At 38.6% G+C, this 26,179-nt stretch overlaps 1 protein-coding gene and 1 non-coding gene across 3 annotated transcripts in view; one reads left to right on the top strand and one right to left on the bottom strand.

Annotated features, from left to right (window-relative positions):
- Positions 1–26,179, top strand: part of CLCN5 (Cl-/H+ antiporter 5) — a 157,189-nt gene that overhangs the window by 88,173 nt on the left and 42,837 nt on the right. For both annotated transcript variants that reach the window (XM_028092965.2, XM_028092964.2), the window contains exon 4: positions 23,702–23,848. In XM_028092965.2, coding sequence (XP_027948766.1) covers positions 23,702–23,848 — 147 coding nt within the window. The remainder of the gene's footprint in view (positions 1–23,701; positions 23,849–26,179) is intronic.
- On the bottom strand, positions 3,866–3,999 carry LOC114200703 (U4 spliceosomal RNA). Its single transcript, XR_015769525.1, has one exon. It is a non-coding gene; the product is annotated as a U4 spliceosomal RNA (small nuclear RNA).

Raw genomic sequence — 26,179 nt, 5'->3', positions numbered from 1 at the left:
GCTTTTAATCTGTTTGCGTCTTTATATTTAAAGTAGGTTTCTTGTAGAAAACATAGTTGGGTATTGTATTTTTTTAAAGATTTATTTATTTTAGAGAGGGGGGCAGAGGGAGAGGGAGAGAGAGAATCCCAAGCAGGCTCCCTGCTGAGTGTGGAGCCCGTTGTAGGGCTCCATCCCATGACCCCGAGATCATGACCTGAGCCGAGATCAAGAGTCAGACGCTTAACTGACTGAGCCCCCCAGGCACCCCTATTATATTTTATCTACTCTGATGGTTTCTGTCATTTAATTCAAATATTTAGACCACTGACATTTAAAGTGACTACTGTTATGTTTGAGTCTCCATATTATCTACCGTATTGGTTGCTTTTTCCTATTTGTTGTCCTTGTTTTCTCATTTTGTCTTCCACTCTTTTTGCCTTCTCTGGTTTTAGTTGAGCATTTGGTGTGATAATATTTTCCCCCTCTTTTTAGCATATTAATTATACTTTAAAAAAAACTTTTCGTGGTGGCTACCCTTTGTTTGCAATGTCCATTTACAACTAATCCAAGTCTTCTTTCAAATAACATAATACTACTTCATGGGTAGTGCAAATACCATATAACAGAGTATTCCCACTTCCTCCCTTCTCCTCCCTTAAAACATTGCTGCCTTTCATTGCACTTATCCATGAGCTGTCATCACCAAATGAATTGTTGCTATTATTATTTTGAACAAAGATCAGTTAGAATAAAAATAAAATGATGTTAACTAGACTTATTGTGATCATTTTGCAATACATACAAATATCAAACCATTACATTATAAACTTGAAGTGATATGTTATATGTCCATTATACCTCAAAGAAAAAAAGGCAGGTAGGAAAAGAAAGAATGAGAAAATATTTTATTTTACTTTCATTTATTCCTTCTCTAGAACTCTTTATTTATGTAGATCTGAGTTTCTGACCTCTGTCATTTTTCTTCTTTCTGAAGAATTTGTTTTAACACTTCCTGCAAGGCAGGTATACTCTCAGTAGATCCCCTCAATTTTTGTTTCCCTGAGAAAAAACCTTTATTTCTCATTCAATATTGAAGGATAATCTCTCTTGATTCTGAATTCTTGATTCATGGTTCTTTTTAACATTTTGCGTATGTCATTCTTTTCCCTTGACTGCATGGATTCTGAAAAGAAGTCTGATTGCATTCTTATCCTTACTCCTCTATAGGTAAGGCATTTTTTTTCCTCTGGCTATTTTCAAGAATTTTCTTTGTCTTTGATTTTTCAGTTTGGATATGACAGGCATGGTTGTAGATTTTTTTTTTTATCCTTCTTAGTGTTCTCTGAGCTTTCTGGACCTGTGATTTGGTGTCTTTAATTTTAGGACATTCCCTTTCATTATTGCTTCAAATATTTCTTTTGTTCCTTTCTTCTCCTGGTATTCTCATTATGCATGTTACACTTTTGGTAATTGTCCTACAGTACTTGATGTTCTGTTCATTTTTTTATCCTCTTTTTTCTCTTTGCATTTCAGTTCTGGAACTTTCCAATGACATGTCTTCAAGCTTGCTGATTCTTTTCCTCTGCTTTGTCCAGTCTTTTGATGAGCCATCAAAGACATTCTTCATTTCTTTTAGAGATCTTTTGCATTTCCTTTGGATTTTTTTTTTCAGTTTTCATCTCTCTGCTTACATTATCCTTCTGTTCTTGCATGTTGTTCACCTTTTCCATTAGGGCCCTTAGCATATTAATCGTAGTCATTTTAAATTGCTAATGTGAAAATTCCAACATTCCTTCCATATCTGACTATGGTTCTGATGCTTGCTCTCTCCGTGCTTTTGTGTTTTTTTTTTTTTTTGTCTTTAAGTATGCCTTGTAATTTTCTTTTTTTGAAAGCTGGACATTACATATTGGATACAAGTAACTGATTAGGTATATAGGCCTTTAGTGTTTATCTGGATGGGGGTTAGTATGTGTTTACTGTTTGCTGTAGCTGTGCATCAGAGGCTAAAATGTTCTTTAGTGTTTGTCTTTGTCTCTCTAATGTACTTGGGTTTCTCTAGAGATGACTTCTTTTTTTTTTCTAAAGATTTTATTTATTTGTCAGAGAGAGAGAGCGCGCACAGGCAGAGGGAGAAGCAGGCTCTCCGCTGAGCAAGGAACCCGATGTGGGACTCCATCCCAGGACCTGGGGATCATGACATAAGCTGAAGGCAAACGCTTAACTGACTGAGCCATCCAGGTGTCGCAACTAGAGATGACTTCTTAAATAAGGTTTAAACCAGGCAGTTTTTGTAGTTGTGTTCCTCTCTTGTTTTTCAGGAGCCCTGTTGATGTGGTATTAAAGTGGGGGGAATAGTGTTCCATAGTCCTATGATTAGGTTTTAGTCTTTTAGTGAGCCTGTACCCTTTAGTTGTGAATTTCATAAGTGCTTCTCAGTTTTGTTTGGTTTTGTGCCTTTCCACACTTAAGTGAGACAGGAAGGCTAGAGAGAACTAGAATTGAGTTTTTCTTTTCCCTAAGTTGATTAAGCTCTGGTAAAATAGTCTCTCTTGAGGGCCAGCCTTGGTAAGAAACACAGAATGCTCTGGTTCAATTCTATGCCCTCATCGAGAAGCACAGGGGATTATTCTCTGGTCTTCACTGTGAGAACTAATAGGGCACCTGGGGGTAAAATTTATGGAAGTTTTGGGTTCCTCTAAGACTGGGCCACCTCAAGTTCTTAACTCTTAAGCTTGTGCACACTGAGCCTCTGGTGATTTTTCAGCTATATCTCAAGTTCTATTCCAGTACTGGTTCTCATGGAGGTTTCTGCTGTGTAAGCTGTGATTCTTTGTATCCACATGTCTGTCTCCCCAGTTTCGAAAGCAGTAGTTTGCCCTGTGACCTCAGTTCTCTGATGGATCTAAGAAGAATTGTTGGTTTTCAGTTTCTTCAATTTTTTTTTTTAATCATTGTGAGAATGAGAGGATGACTTCCAAGCTCTTTACACAACTGACCAGAAACCAAAGTTGTCCTTTGATTTTTTACTTGGATAATGGAGCTGCCTTTTCTATGACCTTTATCACTGATGACATGGATATATTCCAGTTCTGTTCCTTTCACTTCATTTTATTGCATACATTCCCCGATGCAAAAAGTTGCTTATTTTAGTACATCTGAATTAATCCATTTTATATCTTTCCATAGTCAGAAATAATTTTTGTGTAGTGTCTACATCTGGGATAAATGTACTATTCTGTGTTTTTTAAAAAAATCAACTTAAAGGCCATCCCCCAGCATAAGTACAGGGCCATTAGTGGGAAGTGGGGTTGCACAGACACTTGATACCTAACCTGCTAGCAGTATGCCATGCCCACCAGTTCTCTGGGGACTCAGCTACTCCAAGCCTGCTAGTCTTGGCCCTGCAGTAAGGGCAAATTTTATTAAAGCCACGAGTGTGCCCCATCCAGCCATGGGGTGCACAGCTGCTGTCCCTCCACCATGTCCAGCCACTGTGATGCCCCCTGCCACCTTTGCATTCTGAGCCCGGCCATGCCCAGCCATTGATGTGCACTATGTCCAGCCTTGTGCCCTTGACTGCCCTGATGGCACAGTCCCCAGCTGCCACAGTGCTTTGGGGGATCCAGATTAGGACTAGTGGCCTAGCACAAATTTTGCTAACACAGCCACCAGCCAAAGTTCCCCAGTGGGCATGCCTCATCAGAGTTGGCCTGCCTGGGTCCCCCTAATACCACAGAGAGCAAGCACAGCCCACAACAGGCAGAGAGGCAAGCAGATGACTGCACTGAAAGGGAAAGTGACTCACACAAAACAGCAGGGCATAAACAATACACGTAGGATACTCTCCTGAGGTGCCAGGTTCTGGTGGACAAGGGACACTGCACTGCAGGGCACTCCATGACCTTTTCATAAAGTCACTACTTTCAAGAACAGAAGACATAGCTGACTTTCTATTAGCAATAATTGCGCCTTGGATAAACCTCATTGGCTATGATACTGCCACTGCGCAAAGCTGACATAGCTGACTTTCTTAACACATATAAACAGACACAGAGAGGCAGACAAAATGAAGAGACAGAAATTTATGCCAAATGAAAGAATGGACAAGGCTGCAGCCAGAGATCTAAGCAAAACAGACATAAGTGGAGGCGCCTGGGTGGCTCAGTCGTTAAGTGTCTGCCTTCGGCCCAGTTCATGATCCCAGGGTCCTGGGATCGAGCCCCACATCAGGCTCTCTGCTTAGCAGGAAGCCTGCTTCTCCCTCTCCCACTCCCCCTGCTTGTGTTCCCTCTCTTGCTGTCTCTCTCTCTGTCAAATAAATAAATCAAATCTTTAAAAAAACAAAACAAAACAAAAAAAACCAGACATAAGTAACATGCCTGATAGAGAATTTAAGCAATGATCATAAGGATACTACTCACTGGACTAGAGAAAAGAGTGGAAGGCATGAGTGAGACCCTTAACACAGAGATAGGGAATAACATAGCAGACATAAAGGGCTCAATAAATGAAATGAGAAACACACCTGATGGAATGGAGAGCTGGACGGCAGAAGCAGAGGAACGAATTAGTGACCTAGAAGGCAGAGTAATGGAATGTAATCAAGCTAAACAAAATAGAGAAAAAAGAATTATGCAAAACAAGAATAGACTCAGGGAACTCAGAGACTCTATCAGACATAACAACATTTGTATTATAAGAGTCCCAGAAGAAGGAAAGGCGGGGGGGGGGGGCAGAAAATTTATTTGAAGAAATAATAGCTGAAGACTTACCTAATTTGGGGAAGGAAACAGATATCCAGATCCAGGAGGCACAGAGAACTCCCATCAAAATCAGTAAAAGCAGATGCTCACCAAGATATATTGTAGTTAAATTGGCAAAATATAGTGATGAAGAAAAATATTTAAAAGCAGCAAGACAAAAAGAGGACAGTAACTTATAAAGGAAAACCCGTAAGCCTACCAGGAGATTTTTCAACAGAAACTTTGCAAGGCCGAAGGGAGTGGCATGATATATTCAAAGTACTGAATAGGAAAAATATGCATCCAGATATACTCTGTCCAGGAAAGCTATCATTCAGAATAGAAGGAGAGATAAAGAGTTTCCCAAACAACAACTAAAGGAGTTTGTGACCACCAGACCAGCCCTGCAAGGTATATTAAAGAGGCTCTTTGTGTGGAAAGGAAAAACCAAAAGTGACAGTATAAAGGTAGGAAACACTAAAGCACCAAAAATGAATATTTCTGTAAAAAATCAGTTAAGGAAGTAAAAAAAATAGATATAAAATATAAAAACATGTACCTAAAATGTGGGGAGGAGAGGAGAAAATAATGGGTTTAAGCCTAAACAACCATCAACTTAATATAGACTGCTATGTGCAGAAAAGGTTATATACAAGCCTAATGGTAATCATATATCAAAAACCACCAATAAATATGCAAGAATAAAGAGAAAGAAATCCAAATCCAAATATATCACTAAGGAAAATCATCAAACCATGAAAGATAAGAAAGGGTCAGAGAAAATCTTCAGAAACAATCACAAAACAAGAATAAAATGGCAATAGATACATATATATCAATAATTACTTTGAATGTAAATGGACCAAACACTCCAATCAAAAGATATAGGGTGACAGAATGGATTAAAAAAAAACAAGACCCACCTATATGCTGCCTACAAGAGACTCATTTTAGACCTAAAGACACCTGCAGATTGAAAGTGAGGGGATGGAGAAAAGCTATCATGCAAATAGATGTTAAAAGAAAGCTGGCTTAGAAGTCCTAGCCACAGCAATCAGACAACAAAAAGAAATCAAAGGCATCCAAATTGGCAAAGAGGAAGTCAAACGCTCACTCTTTGCAGATGATATGATACTGTATGTGGAAAACCCAAAAGACTCCACCCCAAAACTGCTAGAACTCATACAGGAATTCAGTAAAGTAGCAGGATATAAAATCAATGCACAGAAATCAGTGGCATTCCTATACACCAACAACAAGACAGAAGAGAGAGAAATTAAGGAGTCGATCCCATTTACAACTGCACCCAAAACCATAAGATACCTAGGAATAAATCTAACCAAAGAGGCAAAGGATCTATACTCAGAAAACTATAAAATACTCATGAAAGAAATTGAAGAAGACACAAAGAAATGGAAAAACATTCCATGCTCATGGATTGGAAGAACAAACACTGTGAAGATGTCAATGCTACCTAGAGCAATCTACACATTCAATGCAGTCCCCATCAAAATACCATCCACTTTTTTCAAAGAAATGGAACAAATAATCCTAAAATTTGTATGGAACCAGAAGAGACCCCGAATTGCCAGAGGAATATTGAAAAAGGAAAGGAAAGCAAAGCTGGCGGCATCACAATTCCAGACTTCCAGCTGTATTACAAAGCTGTCATCATCAAGACAGTATGGTACTGGCACAAAAACAGACACATAGATCAATGGAACAGAATCGAGAGCCCAGAAATGGACCCTCAACTCTATGGTCAACTCATCTTCAACAAAGCAGGAAAGAATGTCCAATGGCAAAAAGACAGTCTCTTCAACAAATGGTGTTGGGAAAATCGGACAGCCACATGCAGAAGAATGAAACTGGACCATTTCCTTACACCACACACAAAAATAGACTCCAAATGGTTGAAAGACCTAAACGTGAGACAGGAGTCCATCAAAATCCTAAAGGAGAACACAGGCAGCAACCTCTTCGACCTCAGCCGCAGCAACTTCTTCCTAGAAACATCGCCAAAGGCAAGGGAAGCAAGGGCAAAAATGAACTATTGGGATTTCATCAAGATAAAAAGCTTTTGCACAGCAAAAGAAACAGTCCACAAAACCAAAAGACAACCGACAGAATGGGAGAAGATATTTGCAAATGACATATCAGATAAAGGGCTAGTATCCAAAATCTATAAAGAACTTATCAAACTCAACACCCAAAGAACAAATAATCCAATCAAGAAATGGGCAGAAGACCTGAACAGACATTTTTCCAAAGAAGACATCCAAATGGCCAACAGACACATGAAAAAGTGCTCAACATCGCTCAGCATCAGGGAAATCCAAATCAAAACCTCAATGAGATACCACCTCACACCCGTCAGAATGGCTAAAATTAACAAGTCAGGAAACGACAGATGTTGGCGGGGATGTGGAGAAAGGGGAACCCTCCTACACTGTTGGTGGGAATGCAAGCTGGTGCAGCCACTCTGGAAAACAGTATGGAGGTTCCTCAAAGAGTTGAAAATAGAGCTACCCTACGATCCAGCAATTGCACTACTGGGTATTTACCCCAAAGATACAAATGTAGGGATCCGAAGGGGTACGTGCACCCCAATGTTTATAGCAGCAATGTCCACAATAGCCAAACTGTGGAAAGAGCCAAGATGTCCATCGACAGATGAATGGATAAAGAAGATGTGGTATATATATACACAATGGAATATTATGCAGCCATCAAAAGGAATGAGATCTTGCCATTTGCAACGACGTGGATGGAACTGGAGAGTGTTATGCTGAGTGAAATAAGTCAATCAGAGAAAGACATGTATCATATGGCCTCACTGATATGAGGAATTCTTAATCTCAGGAAACAAACTTAGTGTTGCTGAGTGGTGGGGGGTGGGAGGGATGGGGTGGCTGGGTGATAGACATTGGGTAGGGTATGTGCTATGGTGAGCGCTGTGAATTGTGCAAGACTGTTGAATCACAGATCTGTACTTCTGAAACAAATAATGCAAGATATGTTAAGAAAAAAGAAAAAGAAGAAGATAGCTAGAGGGGAAGACTGAAGGGGAGTAAGTCGGTGGGGGAGAGGAACCATGAGAGACGATGGACTCTGAAAAACAAACTGAGGGTTCTAGAGGGGAGGGTGGTGGGGGGATGGGTTAGCCTGGTGATGGGTATTTAGGAGGGCACATTCTGCGTGGAGCACTGGGTGTTATGCACAAACAATGAATCATGGAACACTATATTAAGAACTAATGATGTATGGTGATTAACATAACAATAAAAAATAAAAAAAAGAAAGCTGGAATAACAGTACTCGTATCAGACAAAATAGACTTTAAAACAAAGTCTGTAACAAGAGGCAAAGAAGGACACTATATAATAATAAAGGGGACAATCCAGCAAGAAGATATAACAATTGTAAATATTTATGCACCGAATATCGGAGCACCCAAATACATAAAACAGTTAATAAGAAACATAAAAGAACTAATCAATAGTAATAACAGTAATAGTAAGGGACTTTAACCACTCCACTTACATCAATGGACAGACCATCTAAAGAGAAAATCAATGAGGAAACAATGGCTTTGGATGACACATTGGACCAGATGGATTTATAATTGCACCCCAAATAATAAGATACCTAGGAGTAAACCTAACCAAAGAGGTGAAAGACCTGTACTCTGGAAACTGTAAAACACTGATGAACGAAATTGAAGATGACACAAAGAGATGGAAAGATATTCCATGGTCATGGATTAGGAGAAGAAATATTTTTAAAATGTGTATACTACCGAAAGCAATCCACACATTTAATGCAATCCCTGTCTAAATACCAACAGCATTTTTCACCGAACTAGAACAGACATTCCTAAAATTTGTATGGAACCCCAAAAGACCCCTAATAGCCAAAGCAGTCTTGAAAAAGCAGAGCAAAGCTGGAGGCATCACAATTCCAGACTTCAAGTTATATTGCAAAGCTGTAGTGATTGAAATAGTATAGTACTGGCACAAAAATAGACACATAGATCAATGGAACAGAATTGAAAACCCAGAAATAAAACCACAACTATATGGTCAGTGAATCTTCAACAAAGCAGAAAAGAATATCCAATGGAAAAAAGACAGTCTCTTCAACAAATGGTGTTGGGAAAACTGGACAGCAGCATGGAAAAGAGAGAAATTGGTCCACTTTCCTACACCATACACAAAAATAAAAATAAAGACCTAAATTTGAGACCTGAAACCATAAAAATCTTAGAGCATAGGCAGTAACATCTTTGACATTGGCCATAGCAACTTTTTTCTAGCTATGCCTCCTAAGTCAAGGGAAACAAAAGCAAAAGTAAACATTAGGACTACATCAAAATAAAGAGCTTCTGCAGAGCAAAGGAAATCATCAATAAAACTAAAAGGCAACCTACAGAATGGGAGAAGATATTTGCAAATGATATATCTGATAAAGGGTTTCTATTCAAGATGTATAAAGAATTGACATAACACCCAAAAAACAAATAACTAAAAAATGGGCAGAATATGGGACACCTGGGTGGCTCAGTTGGTTAAGCATCTGACTTTGGCTCAGGTCATGATCTTGGGGTCCTGGGATTGAGCCCTGTGTTGGGCTCCCTGCTCAGCAGGAAGTCTGCTTGTCCCTCTCCCTCTGCCCCTTCCCCCACTCCGTGCACTCTCTGTCTCTCTCAAATAAACAAAATCTTTTAAAAAAAATGGGCAGAGACCTGAACAGACTGTTCTCCAAAGAAGACATCCAGATGGCCAATAGACACATGAAAAGATGCTCAACATCACTTATCAGTGGGGAAATGCAAATCAAAACTACAATGAGATATCACCTCACACCTGTCAAACTGGCTAAAATGAACAACACAGGAAACAACAGGTATTGGGGAGGATGTGGAGAAAAAGGAACCCTTGTACACTGTTGGTAGGAGTGGCATCTGGCGCAGCCACTGTGGAAAACAGTATGGAGGTTCCTCAAAATTTAAAAATAGAACTACCCTACTATCTGGTAATTGCACTACTTGGTATTTACCCCAAAAGTACAAAAACACTAATTCAAAGGGATACATGCACCCTGATGCTTATAGCAGCATTATTCACAATAGCCAAGATATGGAAGCAGCCCAAGTGTCCATCAACTGATGAATGGATAAAGAAGTGTATATATACAAAATGTAATATTATCCATAAAAGGAATGAAATCTTGCCATTTGCAGTGACATGGATGGAGCTAGAGAGTATAATACTGAGTGAAATAAGTCAGAGAAAGACAAATACCATATGATTTCACTCATATGTGGAATTTAAAAAAACAAAAGAGCAAAGTGAAAAAGAGAGAGGCAAACCAAGAAACAGACTTTTAACTATAGAGACTTATGGTTACAAGAGGGGAGCGTGGTGGGGGGATGGGTTAAATAGGTGATGGGGATTAAGGAGTGCACTTGTGATGAGCATTGGGTGATGTATGGAATTGTTGAATCACTATATCGTACACCTGAATCTAACACTGTGTGTTAACTGGAATTAAAAACTAAAAAAAAGTAAAAATCAGCTTAAAAACCTTATCTGGAATTTATTGCAGTGTTGTATATACTGTAATTTTATATTGTTTTCCATTTTGATATCTGGGGATCTCTCAACTGTTTGCCAAAAAGCAATTCTTACATTTGTGTTGATTCTGATTTATTAACACTTAAATTCTTATAGTAATTTGTATCCATTGCTAGAATCTCTATTGTTATTCCAATGTCACAAAATTTTAATGATTGTTTCTTTATAGATGATTAAAATCTGACAGGATGTTTGCCATATTTACATTTAAGAAAATGGAAAATTCATAAATATGTGGAGTTTAAATAACATGCTACTGACCAATCAGTGGGTCAGTGAAGAAATCGAAAGAGAATTTAAACCACTTTGAAACAAATGAAAAGAGAAATGTAACATACCATAATTTATGGGATGCCACAAAAGCATTTCTAATAGGGAAGTTCATAGTGATAGATGCTTATCTAAAGAAACAAGAAAAGTCTTGAGTAAACAACTGAACTTTACACCTGAAGAAGAAAGAAAGCTGAAAGTTAGTTGGAGGAAGTAAATAACAGAGATCAGAGCAGGAATAAAAGAAATAGAAAAATATAGTAGAAAAGATCAATGAAACTACAATTTGATTCTTTGAAAGGGTTAACAAAATTGACAGACATTTAGCTAGACTCACCAAAAAAAAAAAGGACTCAAATAAATAAAATCAGAAATGAAAGGGGAGTTGTTACAACTGATACCACAGAGAAAGGATCATAAAAGACTACTATGAACAAATATACATTTTTAAAAAAAGATTTATTTATTTGAAAGACAGTGTGAGCAAGAGAGTATAAGCAAGGGGGAGCAGCAGAGGGAGAGGGAGAAGCAGACTTCCCACTGAGCAGGGAGCCTGATGTGGGGCTTGATCCCAGGACCCTGGGATCATGACCTGAGCTGAAGGCAGCGCTTAACCAACTGAGACACCCAGGCGCCCCTATGAGCAAATATACATTAACAAATTGGACAACCTGGAAGAAATGGATAAACTCCTATAGGCATATAACCTACCAAGACTGAATCAAGATGAAATAGAAAATCCTGAACAGACCAATTACTAGTAAGGAGATTGAATCAGTAATCAAACACCTCCCAACAAACAAAAGTCTGGGATCAGATGGCTCCACTGGTGAATTCTAGCAAACATTCAAAGGAGAATTAATAGTAATCCTTCCCAAAAACTCTTCCCAAAAAACTAGAAGAGGAGGGAACTCTTCCAAATTCATTTTATGAGGCCAGCATTACCCTGATACCAAAACCAGGCAAGGATGAGAAAATTACACTAGAAAAGATTACAGGCCCATATCTCTGATGAAAATAGATGTAAAAATCCTCAACAAAGTATTAGTAAACCAAATTCAGCAATACATTAAAACGTTCATATACCACGATCAAGTGGGACTTATTCCAGGGATGCAAGGATGGTTCAACATCTGCAAATCAGTCAGTGTGATACACCTCATTAACAAAATGAAGGATAAAAATCATATCATCTCAGTAGATGCAGAAAAAAGCATTTGACAAAACTCAACATTCATTTATGACTAATACTCTCAACAAAGTGAATATAGAGGGAGGGAACATACCTAAACATAATAAAGGCCATATATGAGAAGCCCACAGCTAACGTCATACTCAGTGTTGAAAAGCTGAAAGCTTTTCATCTAATACCAGGGACAAGACAAAGATGCCCACTCTCACCACTTTTATTCAACATAGTTTGGACGTCCTAGTCAGACCAATTAGGCAAGAAAAGAAATAAAAGGTATCTAAGAGAAAAGGAAAGACCGTTTGGTCAATATTTTATCTCTCTATAAAAACTGTTGAGATATATATCTCTAAAGGCTCCACCAAACTGTTAGAACTAATAAATGAATTCTTTAAAGTTGCAGAATATAAAATCATCATGCAAAAATCTGTTGCATTTTATATACTAATAATAAAGTATCAGAAAGAGAAATTAAGAAAACAATCAATTGCATCAAAAAGAATAAAATACCTAGGAATAAATTTAACCAAGTAGGTGAAAGACCTGTATATTGAAACCAACAAGACATTAATGAAAGAGCTCAAAGAAGACACAAATAAATGGAAAGATATTCCATGCCCATGGGTTGGAGGAATTAATATTGTTAACATGTCCATATTACACAAAACATACAGATTCAGTGCAATCCCTATCAAAATTCCAATGGTATTTTCACAGAAATAGAACAAACAATCCTAAAATTTGTATGGAACCATAAAAGACCCCCAATAGCCAAAACAATCTTGAGAAAGACGAACAAAACTGGAGGTATCTTCCTCCCTGATTAAAACTGTATTACAAAGATATAGTAATTAAAACACTGGCATAAAACAGACATATAGATCAGTGGAATAAAATAGAAAACCCAGAATTAAACCTAAACATATATGGTCAATTAATTTACAGCAAAGGAGGCAAGAATATACAGTGGGGAAAGGACAGACTCTTTAATAAATGGTGTTGGGAAAATTGGATAGCTACATGCAAAAGAATGAAACTGAACCACTGCCTTAACACCGGGCACAGAAATTAACTCAAAATGGTTAAAGATTTGAATGTAAGACCTGAAACCATGAAATCTTAGAGGAAAACATAGGCAGTAAGCTCCTTCCCATAGGTATTGGTGATGTTTGGTTAAACTGACACCAAAAACAAAAGCAACATAAGCAGAAATAAACAAGTGGGACTACATCAAACTAAAAAGCTTCTTTCTGCACAGCAAAGGAAACCATCAACAAAATGAAAAGACAACTTACTGAATGGGAGAAAATATTTGAGACTCATATCCATTAAGGGGCTAATATCCATCCAATAGAACTTCTAAAACTCAATAACAAAATTAAAAAAATAGGCAGAAGGTCTGAATAGACATTTTTCTAAAGAAGACATACAGATGGTCAACAGTGCATGAAAAGGTGCTCAACATCATTAATCATCAGGGAAATGCAATCACTTCACACCTTTTAGCAGGGCTATTATAAAAAAGACTAAAAATAAGAAAGAAGGTTGGCCAGGATATGGAGAAAAGGGAATCTGTGCACATTTGTTGGTGGGAATGTAAATTGGTGCAGCCAGTATGGAAAACAGTATGGAGGCTTCTCAAAAAATTAGAACGACCATATGATCCAGTAATTCCACTAGTGGGTATTTACCCAAAGAAAACAAACACATTAATTTCAAAATACATGTGCACCCCCATGTTCATCACAGTATTATTTGCAGTAGCCAAGATATGAAAACAATCCAAGTACTCACCAATGAATGAATAAAGAATCCATGTCGGGAAAGAAACACATACACACACACACGCTCACACGCATGATGGACAATTACTTAGCCATCAAAAAGAATGAGATCTTGCTATTTGCAATGACATAGATGGACCTTGAGGGCATTATGCTTAGTAAAATAAGTCAGAGAAAGACAGATGCCATGTGATCTCTCTTATATGTGCAATCTAAAAAGAAGAAACTAAGTTTATAGACACATAGAATAGATTGGTGGCTTTTATAAATGGGGGGTGGGGGTGATAGACATGGGCAAAATGTTTTTGTTTTTAGTTTAAATAAATTGAATTTTTAAAAAGATAATACATCCACTAGTATCCTTGCCTACTTACTCTTTTAAATGAATTTCACTATCAATCTTTTAAGTTGTATAAAAGATGCCATGGGGACTTTAGATTAATATATAGATGTAGTACAATTTAAATTAGTATCTGTTCATTCTTGCTATATTCAGACTTTACATCCAAGAGCATGATAAATCTTTTGAATTATGTCTTCCTTTTTCCCCCTACTATTTGACTTTTATAAATTTTAAAGTAATATTGTATTTTGAGTTTATGTCTCTATCCTAAATAATTGTATTTTCTAGTTCTAGGATAGTACATAGGAATGTAGTTGTTTCTTGCTTATTTACCTTATAATTTCTGAATTCATGTATTATCTTTAGTTATTTTAGTTAATATTCTTAGAGTCATATAGATATGTAATCTAAACATCAGAATATCATATTTCTTCTTTGCCTATGTACATTCTTCCCCCCTTAAAGTTTTTCTTGTACCATATTAATATAATTGGCAACAGTGGGGAGACATCATTGCCTTCCCATATTAAAGAGAATGCTATTTTGCAGCTTGGTTTTAATTTAAATATTCTATATCATGTCAGGAAAGAAATCCTCCACTCGGAATATTTTAAAAATTTTAATCCGGAATAAATGTAAATTTAAAAAAATCCATTCTTGACATCTGTTAAAATAATTATGGCTTTTAAAATTTTGTCGGTTAATCTGATAAAGTATGTTGATAGTTTGCCTTGCAATACCAGTCTTATGGTCTTGGAATAAACTCCCATTATTTATAGCATGCAACTCTTGCAAATGTGATGCTATATTCAGTTTGTTAAAGTTTATTTAGGAGTTTTATTCGTATATTCCAAAGTGAAAGTGATCTATAAATTTTGAGCACTGTCTTTGCAGGCATGACAGACCCTTGTCCTTGAACCACATGGTGCTTCTCTAGCCATCTTGTTCATTTCTCTCTTGAAAGGTTTTATAACGGTGTTCTCACATGCGAAGAGTCTCTGAGATAAAACCATAGAAAAGCTGATCTACCAAGGGAAGATAGCACATGATTGTTTTAGTTTTAGTTTCTCTGAATTTTTAAAGCCCCCCTTTTCCTTTTCTTTAATAAATTATCTACTAATGTCTTCTTGCTGTTCATCTGTTGGGATCCAATTTTAATGGTTCAAAATATCTTTTTATATATCATGGCTATTACTCCTTAGGAAAAAAAATTATCGAAAATATTAGTTTGTCACTTGTTTCACTTTCACAGCAGCCGCTGTAGTCTCTCCTGACTGGCTTGTCCCCTTCCTCTGTCTTACGGGGCATAGGTGTGGCCCAGATACAGTTTCTCTGTTCAGTGTTCTGTCTCTAGTTCAGCAATTCTCAAAGAGTGGCCGGGGCTTCCTGAGACTCTTTTGAGGGGTCTGCAAGTTCAAACACTACTTTCATATTAATATTAAAATATTATTTGCCTTTTTCACTTTCATTTTTTTAAGATTTTATTTATTTGGGGGGGAGAGAGCGAGCGAGTGAGGGGGAGGGCAGAGGGAGAGGGAGAAGCAGACTCCCCACCGAATAGGGAGCCCCATAGGGGATTTGATCCTGGGACCCTGGGATCATGTGACCTGAGCCAAAGGCAGATGCTTAACCGACTGAGCCACCCAGGTGCCCCTTTGACTTTCATTTTATCATGACTATACAGTGGAGTTTTCTAGAGGCTATGTGACAGGTGATGATGTCATTGCTCTGATGGTTAATGGAATATGTGAAGCAGGATCCAGCTGTCCTCTATTAAGGCAGACATTAAAAACATTTTCTTTTTTTTTAAAGATTTTATTTATTTTTTGATATATAGAGAGAGACACAGCAAGAGAGGGAACACAAGCAGGGGGAGTGGGAGAGGGAGAAGCAGGCTTCCTGCAGAGCAGGGAGCCGGACGTGGGGCTCGATCCCAGGACCCTGGGACCGTGACCTGAGCCGAAGGCAGACGCTTAACGACTGAGCCACCCAGGTGCCCCAGTGCCTCTCACTAATTTTGTTTTGTAAAATATAGACCTCCCTCACTCCTGCAGAATGTTGATGTATAGTGATTGGAGTATTATTATATTTAAATATGTTAATAAGTATTTATTTTTAACATTCCTGGGTTTTACTTTCTAATAAAGTAAATAGTTATAGATAGAACCCATATACATAAAAGCTCTTTACGCTCCTCAATAATTTTGAAGACTGAAGGGATCCTGAGACCAAAAAATTTGAGAGCTGCTGCCCTGAAGCTGCCTGCTTTGAGTCCTGTCATTTCTCATAGTCCGTACTTAGCTGTGAGGATGACTCCCAGATGAAGACTACGTGGTGAGAAGCAGTGCTATTATTTCCTCGTGGGGTTTTTTACCCACAATTTTTTTTTAAAGATTTTATTTATTTATTTGTCAGAGAGAGGGAGAGAGGGAGAGAGAGCAGGAACTGGGAGGAGAGGGAGAAGCAGACTCCCCGCTGAGCAGGGAGCCCGATGTGGGGCTCGATCCCAGGACCCCGGGATCATGACCTGAGCCGAAGGCAGATGCTTAACGACTGAGCCACCCAGGCGCCCCTTTACCCACAATTTTGACAGAGAAGGTGCCTTGGGTTAAGGATCGGCCCAAACCTCTGAAATAAGTACCTTCCATGTCATCTACTACACTGCAAGGTTTGCATTTCATTTCTGCTTCTCAAAATAAAGTAACTAAAACTGGAATTGGACTGTAAACTAGATGGTTTACTGAGCTCTCTGTGTCTGGCATTTGGGAACAAAGATTTAAGTTACCTCGTCCTCAGGTAACTCAAAGTACAGTGGGTAGACAAAAACTGATTTTCTCATGTGCGTGTCAGTTTGTATCACCTTTAGTGTTATACTTAGGATTGTCTTAATGTTTTATTTTTAATGATATGATAATACTTGTATCTTGGTAGATTCTGTAATGCCTCTCTCAAGCTTTTCTTCCTCTTGCATTCTCTTCTGCTTTTGCAGCATCTGGCATAGTATTACTTACACAGAATGCCATGTGCAGGTCAACGGCTATTTTTGTGGAGCAAAAATAAGAAATAGAAAAGTGTATTACTTCTTTGGGCTTCTTAGCATGGGAATGTGTGATATATTTTTATATTTTCATTGAAGGGCCATGTGTATCAGCCCACCCATTGGTTTATACATCTGTTTTTACCAAATGGGCTAGTTGAGATGGAAGTGTTAATTTATTTGAACCAACAGATGTCAGTGTCACTAGTAAAACAAGATGTCAGGAAGGTATACCAAAACTAGCACCCTCCCCCGCCACACGCACCTGGCTATTTCAGTATAGCCTTTGGGAATATGCACCCCTCCTCCTTCCCAAATCCCCCACATTTATTTTTTTTAAAGATTTTATTTATTTGTTTGACAGAGACACAGTGAGAGAGGGAACACAAGCAGGGAGAGTGGGAGAGGGGGAGAAGCAGGCTTCCTGCAGAGCATGGAGCCCGATGCGGGGCTCGATCCCAGGACCCTGGGATCATGACCTGAGCCGAAGGCAGACGCTTAACGACTGAGCCACCCAGGCGCGCCAATGCCCCACATTTAAACAGGAAGTAGCAAACTGCCTTACTGTTGCCCTTTACTCCTGTCTCTTCCAGCCCACTGCTGCCGCACTTACCTCTTAAAATCATGTTTGTTTGTTTTTTTTGATCACGTTCTTCCTCAAAAACCACAGTGACTCCATGGGCTTCCCAGGTCCTTCACATCTGTCTCCATCCATTTGCTTACAAACACCTACCCTCCTGCCCTGTAGTCAAAGCACAAATGCTGGCCTCATTCTCATCTCAAGCCTTTGGCCATTCTCCCCTCCCACTCCCCACCCCGGGGCCTGGAATACCCTCTCTCCTCCAGGAAGCCTTCTCTGGCTTACAGTCTCCTCTCCATTTTCTGAATGCCAGTTGCACTTTTATTCTAACGGTTTAGCACTTAGCTGTTGTGTAATCGTATCATATGAAAGTTTTCTCCCCAACTAGATCATAAATTCCTTGCGAGTAGTGACAAGGTAGCAAATATTTTTTTTGTGTGTCCTCAGTTCCCTGCTGTCACGGTGCAAGGAATAGATTTATTGAGTGTCAGCCATATAAATATGTTGATTGGTTGTTAACTCTTCTTCCCCAACTGGAATCCTCCTCAGTAAGAATTTATTGAACACCTACCCTGGAACAACACTAGAGTTGCTGCGACGACAGAAATGAGGCGAACATGGTGTAATCACAAGACTTAAGTGGAAGAGATTACGCAATCAACATAGATGTCTGAACAAAGGAGGTGTTGAGGGAAAAGCTTGTTTGAGCTTGCTCTTAGATGGATTGAATGGGATTTCATCAGGCGGAAAAGAGGATGGGGGCCTGGATGGGATTTCAGAGAGAGTATCTGGCCTGAGCAAAGGCGTGGAGGTGTAAAAGTAGGCGGCTTATAAGGAGTATAAAAATTTGTGGCCAAAGAGAAGTCTAGCTGGGTGGATGGGCTCTAGATTTGATAGGGCCCTGAACGCCATGCAAAGAAATGTAAACCTGACCCTATAGGCATTGGGGAACCAGCTTATGATTCTAAGCAAGAGAGTGACAGAAGGCACTACTGCCATTAGGCTGAAAAAGTCAGCTGTGGAACACAGATAACAACCCAACATTGCCCCCTGATTGCCCTCCTCCTTGGCCCTCCATTAAATGACAAGCCCTATATGTATGTAATCCACTCGTTGGGATGATATATCAAATCCCCTTACTTTGTTCCTCTCCTACCCTAAATTCTGGCTGATTTCAGGTTTGTGGCCATGTAGAAGTTTGATTTATTCCAGATGTGCCATTCTCTGGACCTACATGTCATGGTGAAGCTGCAAACTCTTGTGGAAAGAGCCCTGGGCTCGGAGTTTTAACTGCATGTGGGTTCAAATCTCAGCTGTAAGGAACTTTATTTTCTCATTATTCTGCTGCTTTAACTTTTTCTCTTGAACTTTTGTGTATCTGCAGAGTAAAACCACCGGCTGTACTGGAATGGATTATCCATAGGCAAATATCACTCTTGCATTTTACCAATTGTGTTTATTTCCTTTGTCGAACTCCTATTTATAGCACCTGTTTTGCTCTATTTACTTGCTACTTCTAAATTACTTTTGTTGACCCCTTATTTCTATGTATTTATTAAGGAAGCACTTTATAACCTAAACAGTGAACCAGATAGCTGCTCCAGGAAATGTTTAGAATGAGGCAGCTCAATTTAGCTGGATTGTTCTATGTCAGTGGGTTACAGGAAGGAGTTCGTAAGGTCCCTGTGGGGAAACTGAAAAGTTTTCCAGCTTCTCCTTTGTGAGTCCTCATCCTGTAGTGTCATTATTTTGTTTTAATGAATTCCCAGAACAATAGGTACACCCATCTGAAAATATGACCACAGGACATATTCCAAAGCCAGACATAAATTATTTTTGGACGCCCCATACTTTTTCTTCCTATGATTTGTGTGGTTAATGTAAAGTTGCTGGCACTGTGTATTTTACATCATTTCCTGAATGAAACCTGCAACCAGTGGAGAGAGATGAAAAGGATTCTGCGTTATTTTGCAAATTGTCTTGCCTTTTTTTTTTTTTTTTTCAGTGCTAGTCACTCTATGGGATTCATGGGCATTTAATAAATATAAACGGAAAGAAAACCTGTTGAGTTGTGCTACCCTTTTAGCCTGAGTTCTTCTCATCAGCTAAAACGATGTTTGTTTTTAGCGAAGGTTTCTAGAAACCTGGAATACCTACTCTTGAGATAAAGTGCTTTTTGTAGGTTTCGTGAATGTAGTAAATCCAGAGTTAGACAAATATTAACTACAAATATTGATTCTGATGCCAACTGCATTTAAAAAGGAAGGATGATGTGGAGGGTGAGGGTGAGGGCAGGGAACATGTCTTCTTTGCATTTTATGGCTTGTGTTTAAGTTGATGTTATTTCTGCTGTATTTTTCATTTTCATCCTGTTGAGTTTGAGGTAGCAATAAAAGTGTCAGGTAGAGTTCTTGGGAATTCAGGACTAGAGCTCAAGGTAGAGATGAGAGCTAGGGATAGTAGGTTTCTTTACAGGATCAAATGAAATAAATCAGATTAAGGTGGAGAAGGATCTGTGATCTCAGATCCAGAACAAAGCAGAGGGGCCCTTTTTTTTCCTTTCTTCTTTTTCTTTTTCTTTTTTTTAAAGATTTTATTTATTTATTTGTCAGAGAGACAGAGGGGGGAGAGAGAGCACAAGCAGGGGGAGTAGCAGGCAGAGGGAGAAGCAGGCTCCCCGCTGAGCAGGGAGCCCGATGCGGGACTCGATCCCAGGACCCTGGGATCATGACCTGAGCTGAAGGCTGACGCTTAACCGACTGAGCCACCTAGGCATCCCTACTTCCCCCTTTTTTTTTCTTAAATAGAAAGTAAAAACACTTCTTCCTGTATGGCATGAGGGAAGACAGAGAAATTCAGGATTTCCTCCGTGTTGTTAGTAATGGGAAAGAACTGCTAAGGACCTGTGGCAGGTCAGTTTCCCTAGAAGTAGCAACTGAGACGGGGCATTCTGTGTAAGCACGTTTGTTGTGGGAGGTGCTCGGAGAAGGTGAGTGAAGGAAGTAGTAGAGCAGGGGAAAGAGTCCAGCAAGGATGAAGGTTTGGTGAGTAGCCGCGGAGGAGCTCAGCTAAGACCACAGAGCATGGATTCTTAGTATCCTAGGACCTGCTTGATCCACAAAGCGAGGTTAGAGTTCTTGTAGCTGAGGAAATGGTTTTCTGATCAGTAATTTTGTACATTATTAGTACCTTTGGATAAATGACCCTACCTTCCCTACCTGACCCTATGTGACCGTGTAAGCATGGTAATGTTCCTGGGGGAACTTCTTGTTCATGTCTGCACAGAGTTCAAGCTATTTGTGCATATTAAGGGAGGGTGCTGGGAATGCATTTCTTTTCTTTATATTTGTTCTTATCCATAAGTGAATGGCAGATTTCCCTTGGGATATCTGTTCTCTTGGTTTCAACCATCACCTTGACGTTGATGACTCTCAAATCTTTGACTCTCAATCTTCATCTCATCTGGCCTACCCAGCCTCATTTTTGTATCTGTCCCACTGTCCCACGATGATTTGTATGTAATAGGTGGTTCATGAATGTCACTCACACTTCAGTCAGGCTGGTCTCTATTACAAGTGAGTTCTTATGAAATCGAACACATGATTTAGAGCTTGACTTTTTATGAAATATTAACTGGGCAAATACTTCGCCTCTCTGAGCTTCATGAGTTTCCTCATCTGCACTAGGAGTGGGAAAAGTTAAGTGAAAGAATTCAGTTTAAGCACATAGCCCAGTGCCTAAAAATTGGTAAGTACCTGGTAAATGTTGGTTATTTGTCCTTTATGCTTAGTGTTTAAAATAGTTATCTGTTAGTCCAATTTTCCAGCTCTATGGCTTAATTTATCCTATCTGATTTTTCCACATTCATCGTGTATACTTCTGGTAACCTAAAAAAAGTAAGAAGCTTCTTAAAAGAATTGGAATACTTCAAAAGGAATATTATTTGCCAAACCCAAAAGAACTATGCTGACTATGATTTTGGATCAAGATTTCATTAAAAAAAGGTGAAGGGACAGGACTAGGTAAAGTAAAGTTGACTATAATGCTATTTTTAAAAATCAATATACTAAGATTTTTTTGGGGTAAAATTTATAATCTGAAGATTCACACTTGGGATATAGGGAATGTTTCATCTTTAATACTAAATTCTTGAGCAGAGAAAAACATTAAACAGCATAGCATGCCTCTTTTTCCCAGTATTTCTGAGCATCTGCATTGTGTTATGAGCTCTGGGAGAGTCAGAGCCATGAGATAATGTTTCTCTACTCCTAAATGGCCAAGACATTTGTTAGTACTGATGTCTAGGTTTTATTTCAGTTGATTACTTATGAATTCCCATGAGTTTTGTACACATGTCCTCATTTGGTTTGCTCATTTGCATGGTTCTCAAAAAAAAAAAAAAAAAACAAAAAACGGCTGTCGACTACATGGTAAGGGTAGAGGCACATTACACCTGAAAGGTAACTGAGTATACTGAGTAGTTTGCGTGTCTATATTGTCCAAGTAGGAGCATGAAAGAAGACATAAGAATGAGTGGTAACCCTGAATAGACGTTTTTCCAAAGAAGACATACAGATGGCCAACAGACATATGAAAAGATGGTCAACATCACTAATCATCAGGGAAATGCAAAGTAAAACCACAATGAGGTCTCACCTCACCCCACTCAGAATGGCTAGTATCAAAAAGACAAGAAATAACAAATGTGGGTGAGGGTGTGGAGAGAAGAGAACCCTTGTGCACTGTTGGTGAGAATGTAAATTGGTGCAGCCACTGTGGAAAACAGTATAGGGGTTCCTTTATTAAATATAGGAATAACAGGGGCGCCTGAGTGGCTCAGTAGGTTAAGCATCTGCCTTCAGCTCAGCTCATGATCCCCGGACCCTGGGATCAAGCCCCACATCAGGCTCTCTGCTCAGTGGAGAGCCTGCTTCTCCCTCTGCCTACCACTCTGCCTATCTGTGCTCTCTATCTGTCAAATAAATAAATAAAGTCTTTAAAAAAAATAAATATAGGAATAACATATGACCCAGTAATTCCACTACTGGGTATTTACTTAAAGAAAATTTGAAAACACCAATTTGAAAAAGACATATGTACCCCTGAGTTTATTGCAGTATTATTTACAATAGCTAAGATGTGGAAGCGACCCGAGTGTCCATTGATAGATGAATGGAAAGGAGATGTGGTATATATACACAATGGAATGTTACTCAGACCTAGAGGGTATTCTGCCAAGTGAAATAAGTCAGACAGAGAAAGACAAATGCCATATTATTTGTCTTATATGTGGAATCTAAAAAACAAAAATGAACAAAGAAACAGACTTAAATCCAGAGAACAGGTGGTTGCCAGAGGGGAGGTGGGTGGGGGATGGGCAAAATAGGTGAGAGGCATTTAAGAGGTACAAACTTCCATTTATAAAATAAACAAGTCACAGAGTTAGAAAGTACACCATAGGTAATACAGTCAATAATATTGTAATAACTTTATATGGTGACAGATGGTGACTACACTTATTGTGGTGAGCACTGAGTAATGTATAGAATTGTTGAATCGTTGTGTTGTTCATCCGGAAACTAATATAACATTGTGTGCCAACTATACTTCAATAATAAAAAACAGAATTGGTAGTAACCCAAAAGGTGAAAACTACCCAAATGTCCATCAGCCGATGAATGGATAAACAAAATGTGGTCTATTCATACAATGGGTATTGTTCAGTCTGAAAATGGAATGAAATACTGATACGTGCCAGAACATGGACGAGTCTTGAAAACATTATGAAAAGTGAAAGAAGCCAGACACAAAAGGTCACATATTGTATGATTATATTTATATGAAATATCCAGAATTGGCAAATCATGGAGGCAGAGAATAGCAGTTACGAGGGGCTGGGGTAGGGGAGTTATGTTTACTGGGTACAGAGTTTCTGTTTGGGAGGATGAAAAATTTCTGGAAATGGAGAGCGATGGTAATTGCAAAACATTGTAAATGAGCTTAATGCTACTGAATTGTCTAGTTTATAATGGTTGAAATGGTAAATTTTATGTGTATTTACCATAGTAAAAAAGGATAAGTGGTAAGGAGCTTGAAGATCGTTGTAATAAGCCTCCTGTTTTTCTTTCTGCGCAGGGGCTATGGATAACAGAGGCTTTCAGCAGGGGAGTTTCAATAGCTTCCGGAGCAGCTCCAGTGATGAAGACTTGATGGACATTCCAGGGACAGCTATGGATTTTTCCATGAGAGATGATGTTCCTCCCTTAGATGGAGAAATAGAAGGTATCATTACTGTTTTTTTTAAATTTATTTTTTATTTTTTTTAAAGATTTTATTTATTTATTAGAGAGAGGGAGAGAGAGAATGAGTGGGGAGGCGAGAGGCAGAGGGAGAGGGAGAAGCAGACTCCCCGCTGAGCAGGGAGCCCAGAGACCCTGAGATCATGACCTGAGCTGAAGGCAAGGCTTAACTGACTGAGCCGCCCAGGCACCCTGGTATCATTACTGTGGATGACAGTTTATCTTTTTAAAAATTATTTTTTATGTACACACAGTAAAATTCACTTTTTTTCTGGTGCAATCTTTGGAGATTTAACATATGTAGAGACTTTTGTAACCACCACCACCGACAGGATACAGAACAGTTCCATACCCCAGAGAGTTCCCTTTTGCTATCCCTTTGCAGCCAAACCTCCTCCACCCCAAACCCCTGGTAGCCACAGATGTATTCTCTGTCCCTGTATTTTTTTCTTTTCTGGAATGTCATATGCATGGAGTCATATAGTATGTCGCCTTTGAGACTGACTTCATTCACTCAGCCAATGCCTTGGAGATTAATTCAAGTCGTTCATTCCTTTTTTTCTTGCTTAGTAGAGCCTGATGTGGGATCACTGGGTCATGTGGGAAATGTATGTTGAACTTCCTAAGAAACTGCCAAACCATTTTCCAGGGTGGCTGTACCGTTTTATAGCTGACCTAGCCATGAGTGAGAGTTCCACTTGTTCCCCGTCCACAACAGCTCTGGATATTTTCAGTAATTTTTATTTTAGCCATTCTAATTGGTGTGTAGTGTTATCTCATCATGGTTTTAATTTAATTTCCCTAATGCCTTATGATGTTGAGCATCATTTCATGTGCTTATTTGCCAACCTTATATCCCCTTCAACGAAGTGTCTGTTCAAATCCTCTCCCTTTTTTATAATTGGGTTTTTATTATCTGGAATACGTTTATTTTTTTAAAAGATTTTATTTATTTCTTAGAGAGAGAGAGAGCACGCGTGAGAGCCTGAGCAGGGGAGAGGGAGAAGCAGACTCCCTGCTGAGCAGGGAGCCGGATGCCAGGCTTGATCCCAGGACCCTGGGAGCAGGGCCTGAGCCGAAGGCAGCCACTTAACTGACTGAGCCACCCAGGAGTCCCTGGAATATATTTATAGAAGGAGAATTCCCTCCATCTATTATATGGTTATCCAGTAACATCATTCTTTTCAATAACTGCATATAAGTTCATGGTATAGCTGTACCATAGCTTATTTAACCAAATTTCTATTGATGTACATTTCAGTTTCCAATCTTTTGCTATTTCAGACAATGCTGCAATGAACAACCTTGTGTATGTGTATGTGTGTGCATCTGTATATATAAGATGTAGTATATTAGAAGTATATTAGAATATTTATTCTGTATTAGAATATTAGTATATTAGAACATTTCTGTAGCATGAGTGTATGAGTGCTTATTTCCCCACAGCCTTGCTGGTGCTGAATATTATAATTTTTTCATCTTCACACTATGATAGGCAAAATAAATAAAATCAGTAAATTTTCATTATTGTTTTAATTTTCACTTTTTTAGATTAATGAAGTTGAGTGTATTTTCATATGTTTACGAACCACTTAAATTTCTTTTTCTGGAAGTTTCCTGTTTATATGATGTTCCTGTTTTTCTGATGGCCTGATTATCTTTTCTTATCTTTTTCTAGGAGCCCTTCATATATTACTCTTAATGTTTTGTCTAACGTAGCTGGTGTGTATTTTTTCCATTTGTTTTGTTTTTGTTTCCTTTAAAAAAATCTACAAATATTAAACATTTTTACATAGCCAGATATATCACCCTTTTCTTTTCTGACTTCTGAGTTTCTTGTTGTAGTCAGAAAGGACTTTAATATTAAATTTGTACAATTACTTAAAACTACTGTCTGGTTCTTTAACTGATTGGGATTGCCATTCTCAACATAAAGTAAGAGGACAAGAAACTATGTCAGAATTTTATTATTTAGCAAATTTGAATTGGAGGCGTATGACACTGTGGAAACTTTGCTAGGTTCTGGGAATTAGCAAGGCTTTAAGGCACCCTCCCTGCCTTCATGAAGTTGATTCTAGCTGGCTAAACAAACATTAAGTACTTATGAGAGCACCTAACTCTTAGAGTGGTTTTCAGGATTAAATGAAATAATAACATAAAGTGGTTATAATTGTACACGGCCTCGAGCTAACGCTCAATAAAATGTTAGCTCTCATTATTATTGTTATTTTATTTCTGTTATAACCCTATACTGTAAGTGTTATAACTCTTATAAGAACTCAGCAGAGGAAGCATTCTGTATGTGTGTGTGTGT

The sequence above is a fragment of the Eumetopias jubatus genome, unplaced genomic scaffold (genome assembly GCF_037043125.1).
Source record: "Eumetopias jubatus isolate StellerSeaLion01/CBP00866 unplaced genomic scaffold, mEumJub1_p1.0 scaffold_11, whole genome shotgun sequence".
In the NCBI taxonomy this organism is placed as follows: Eukaryota; Metazoa; Chordata; class Mammalia; order Carnivora; family Otariidae; genus Eumetopias; species Eumetopias jubatus.
The sequence above is the reverse complement of the archived record's forward strand: the minus strand, read 5'-3'. Positions and strand labels throughout refer to the sequence as shown.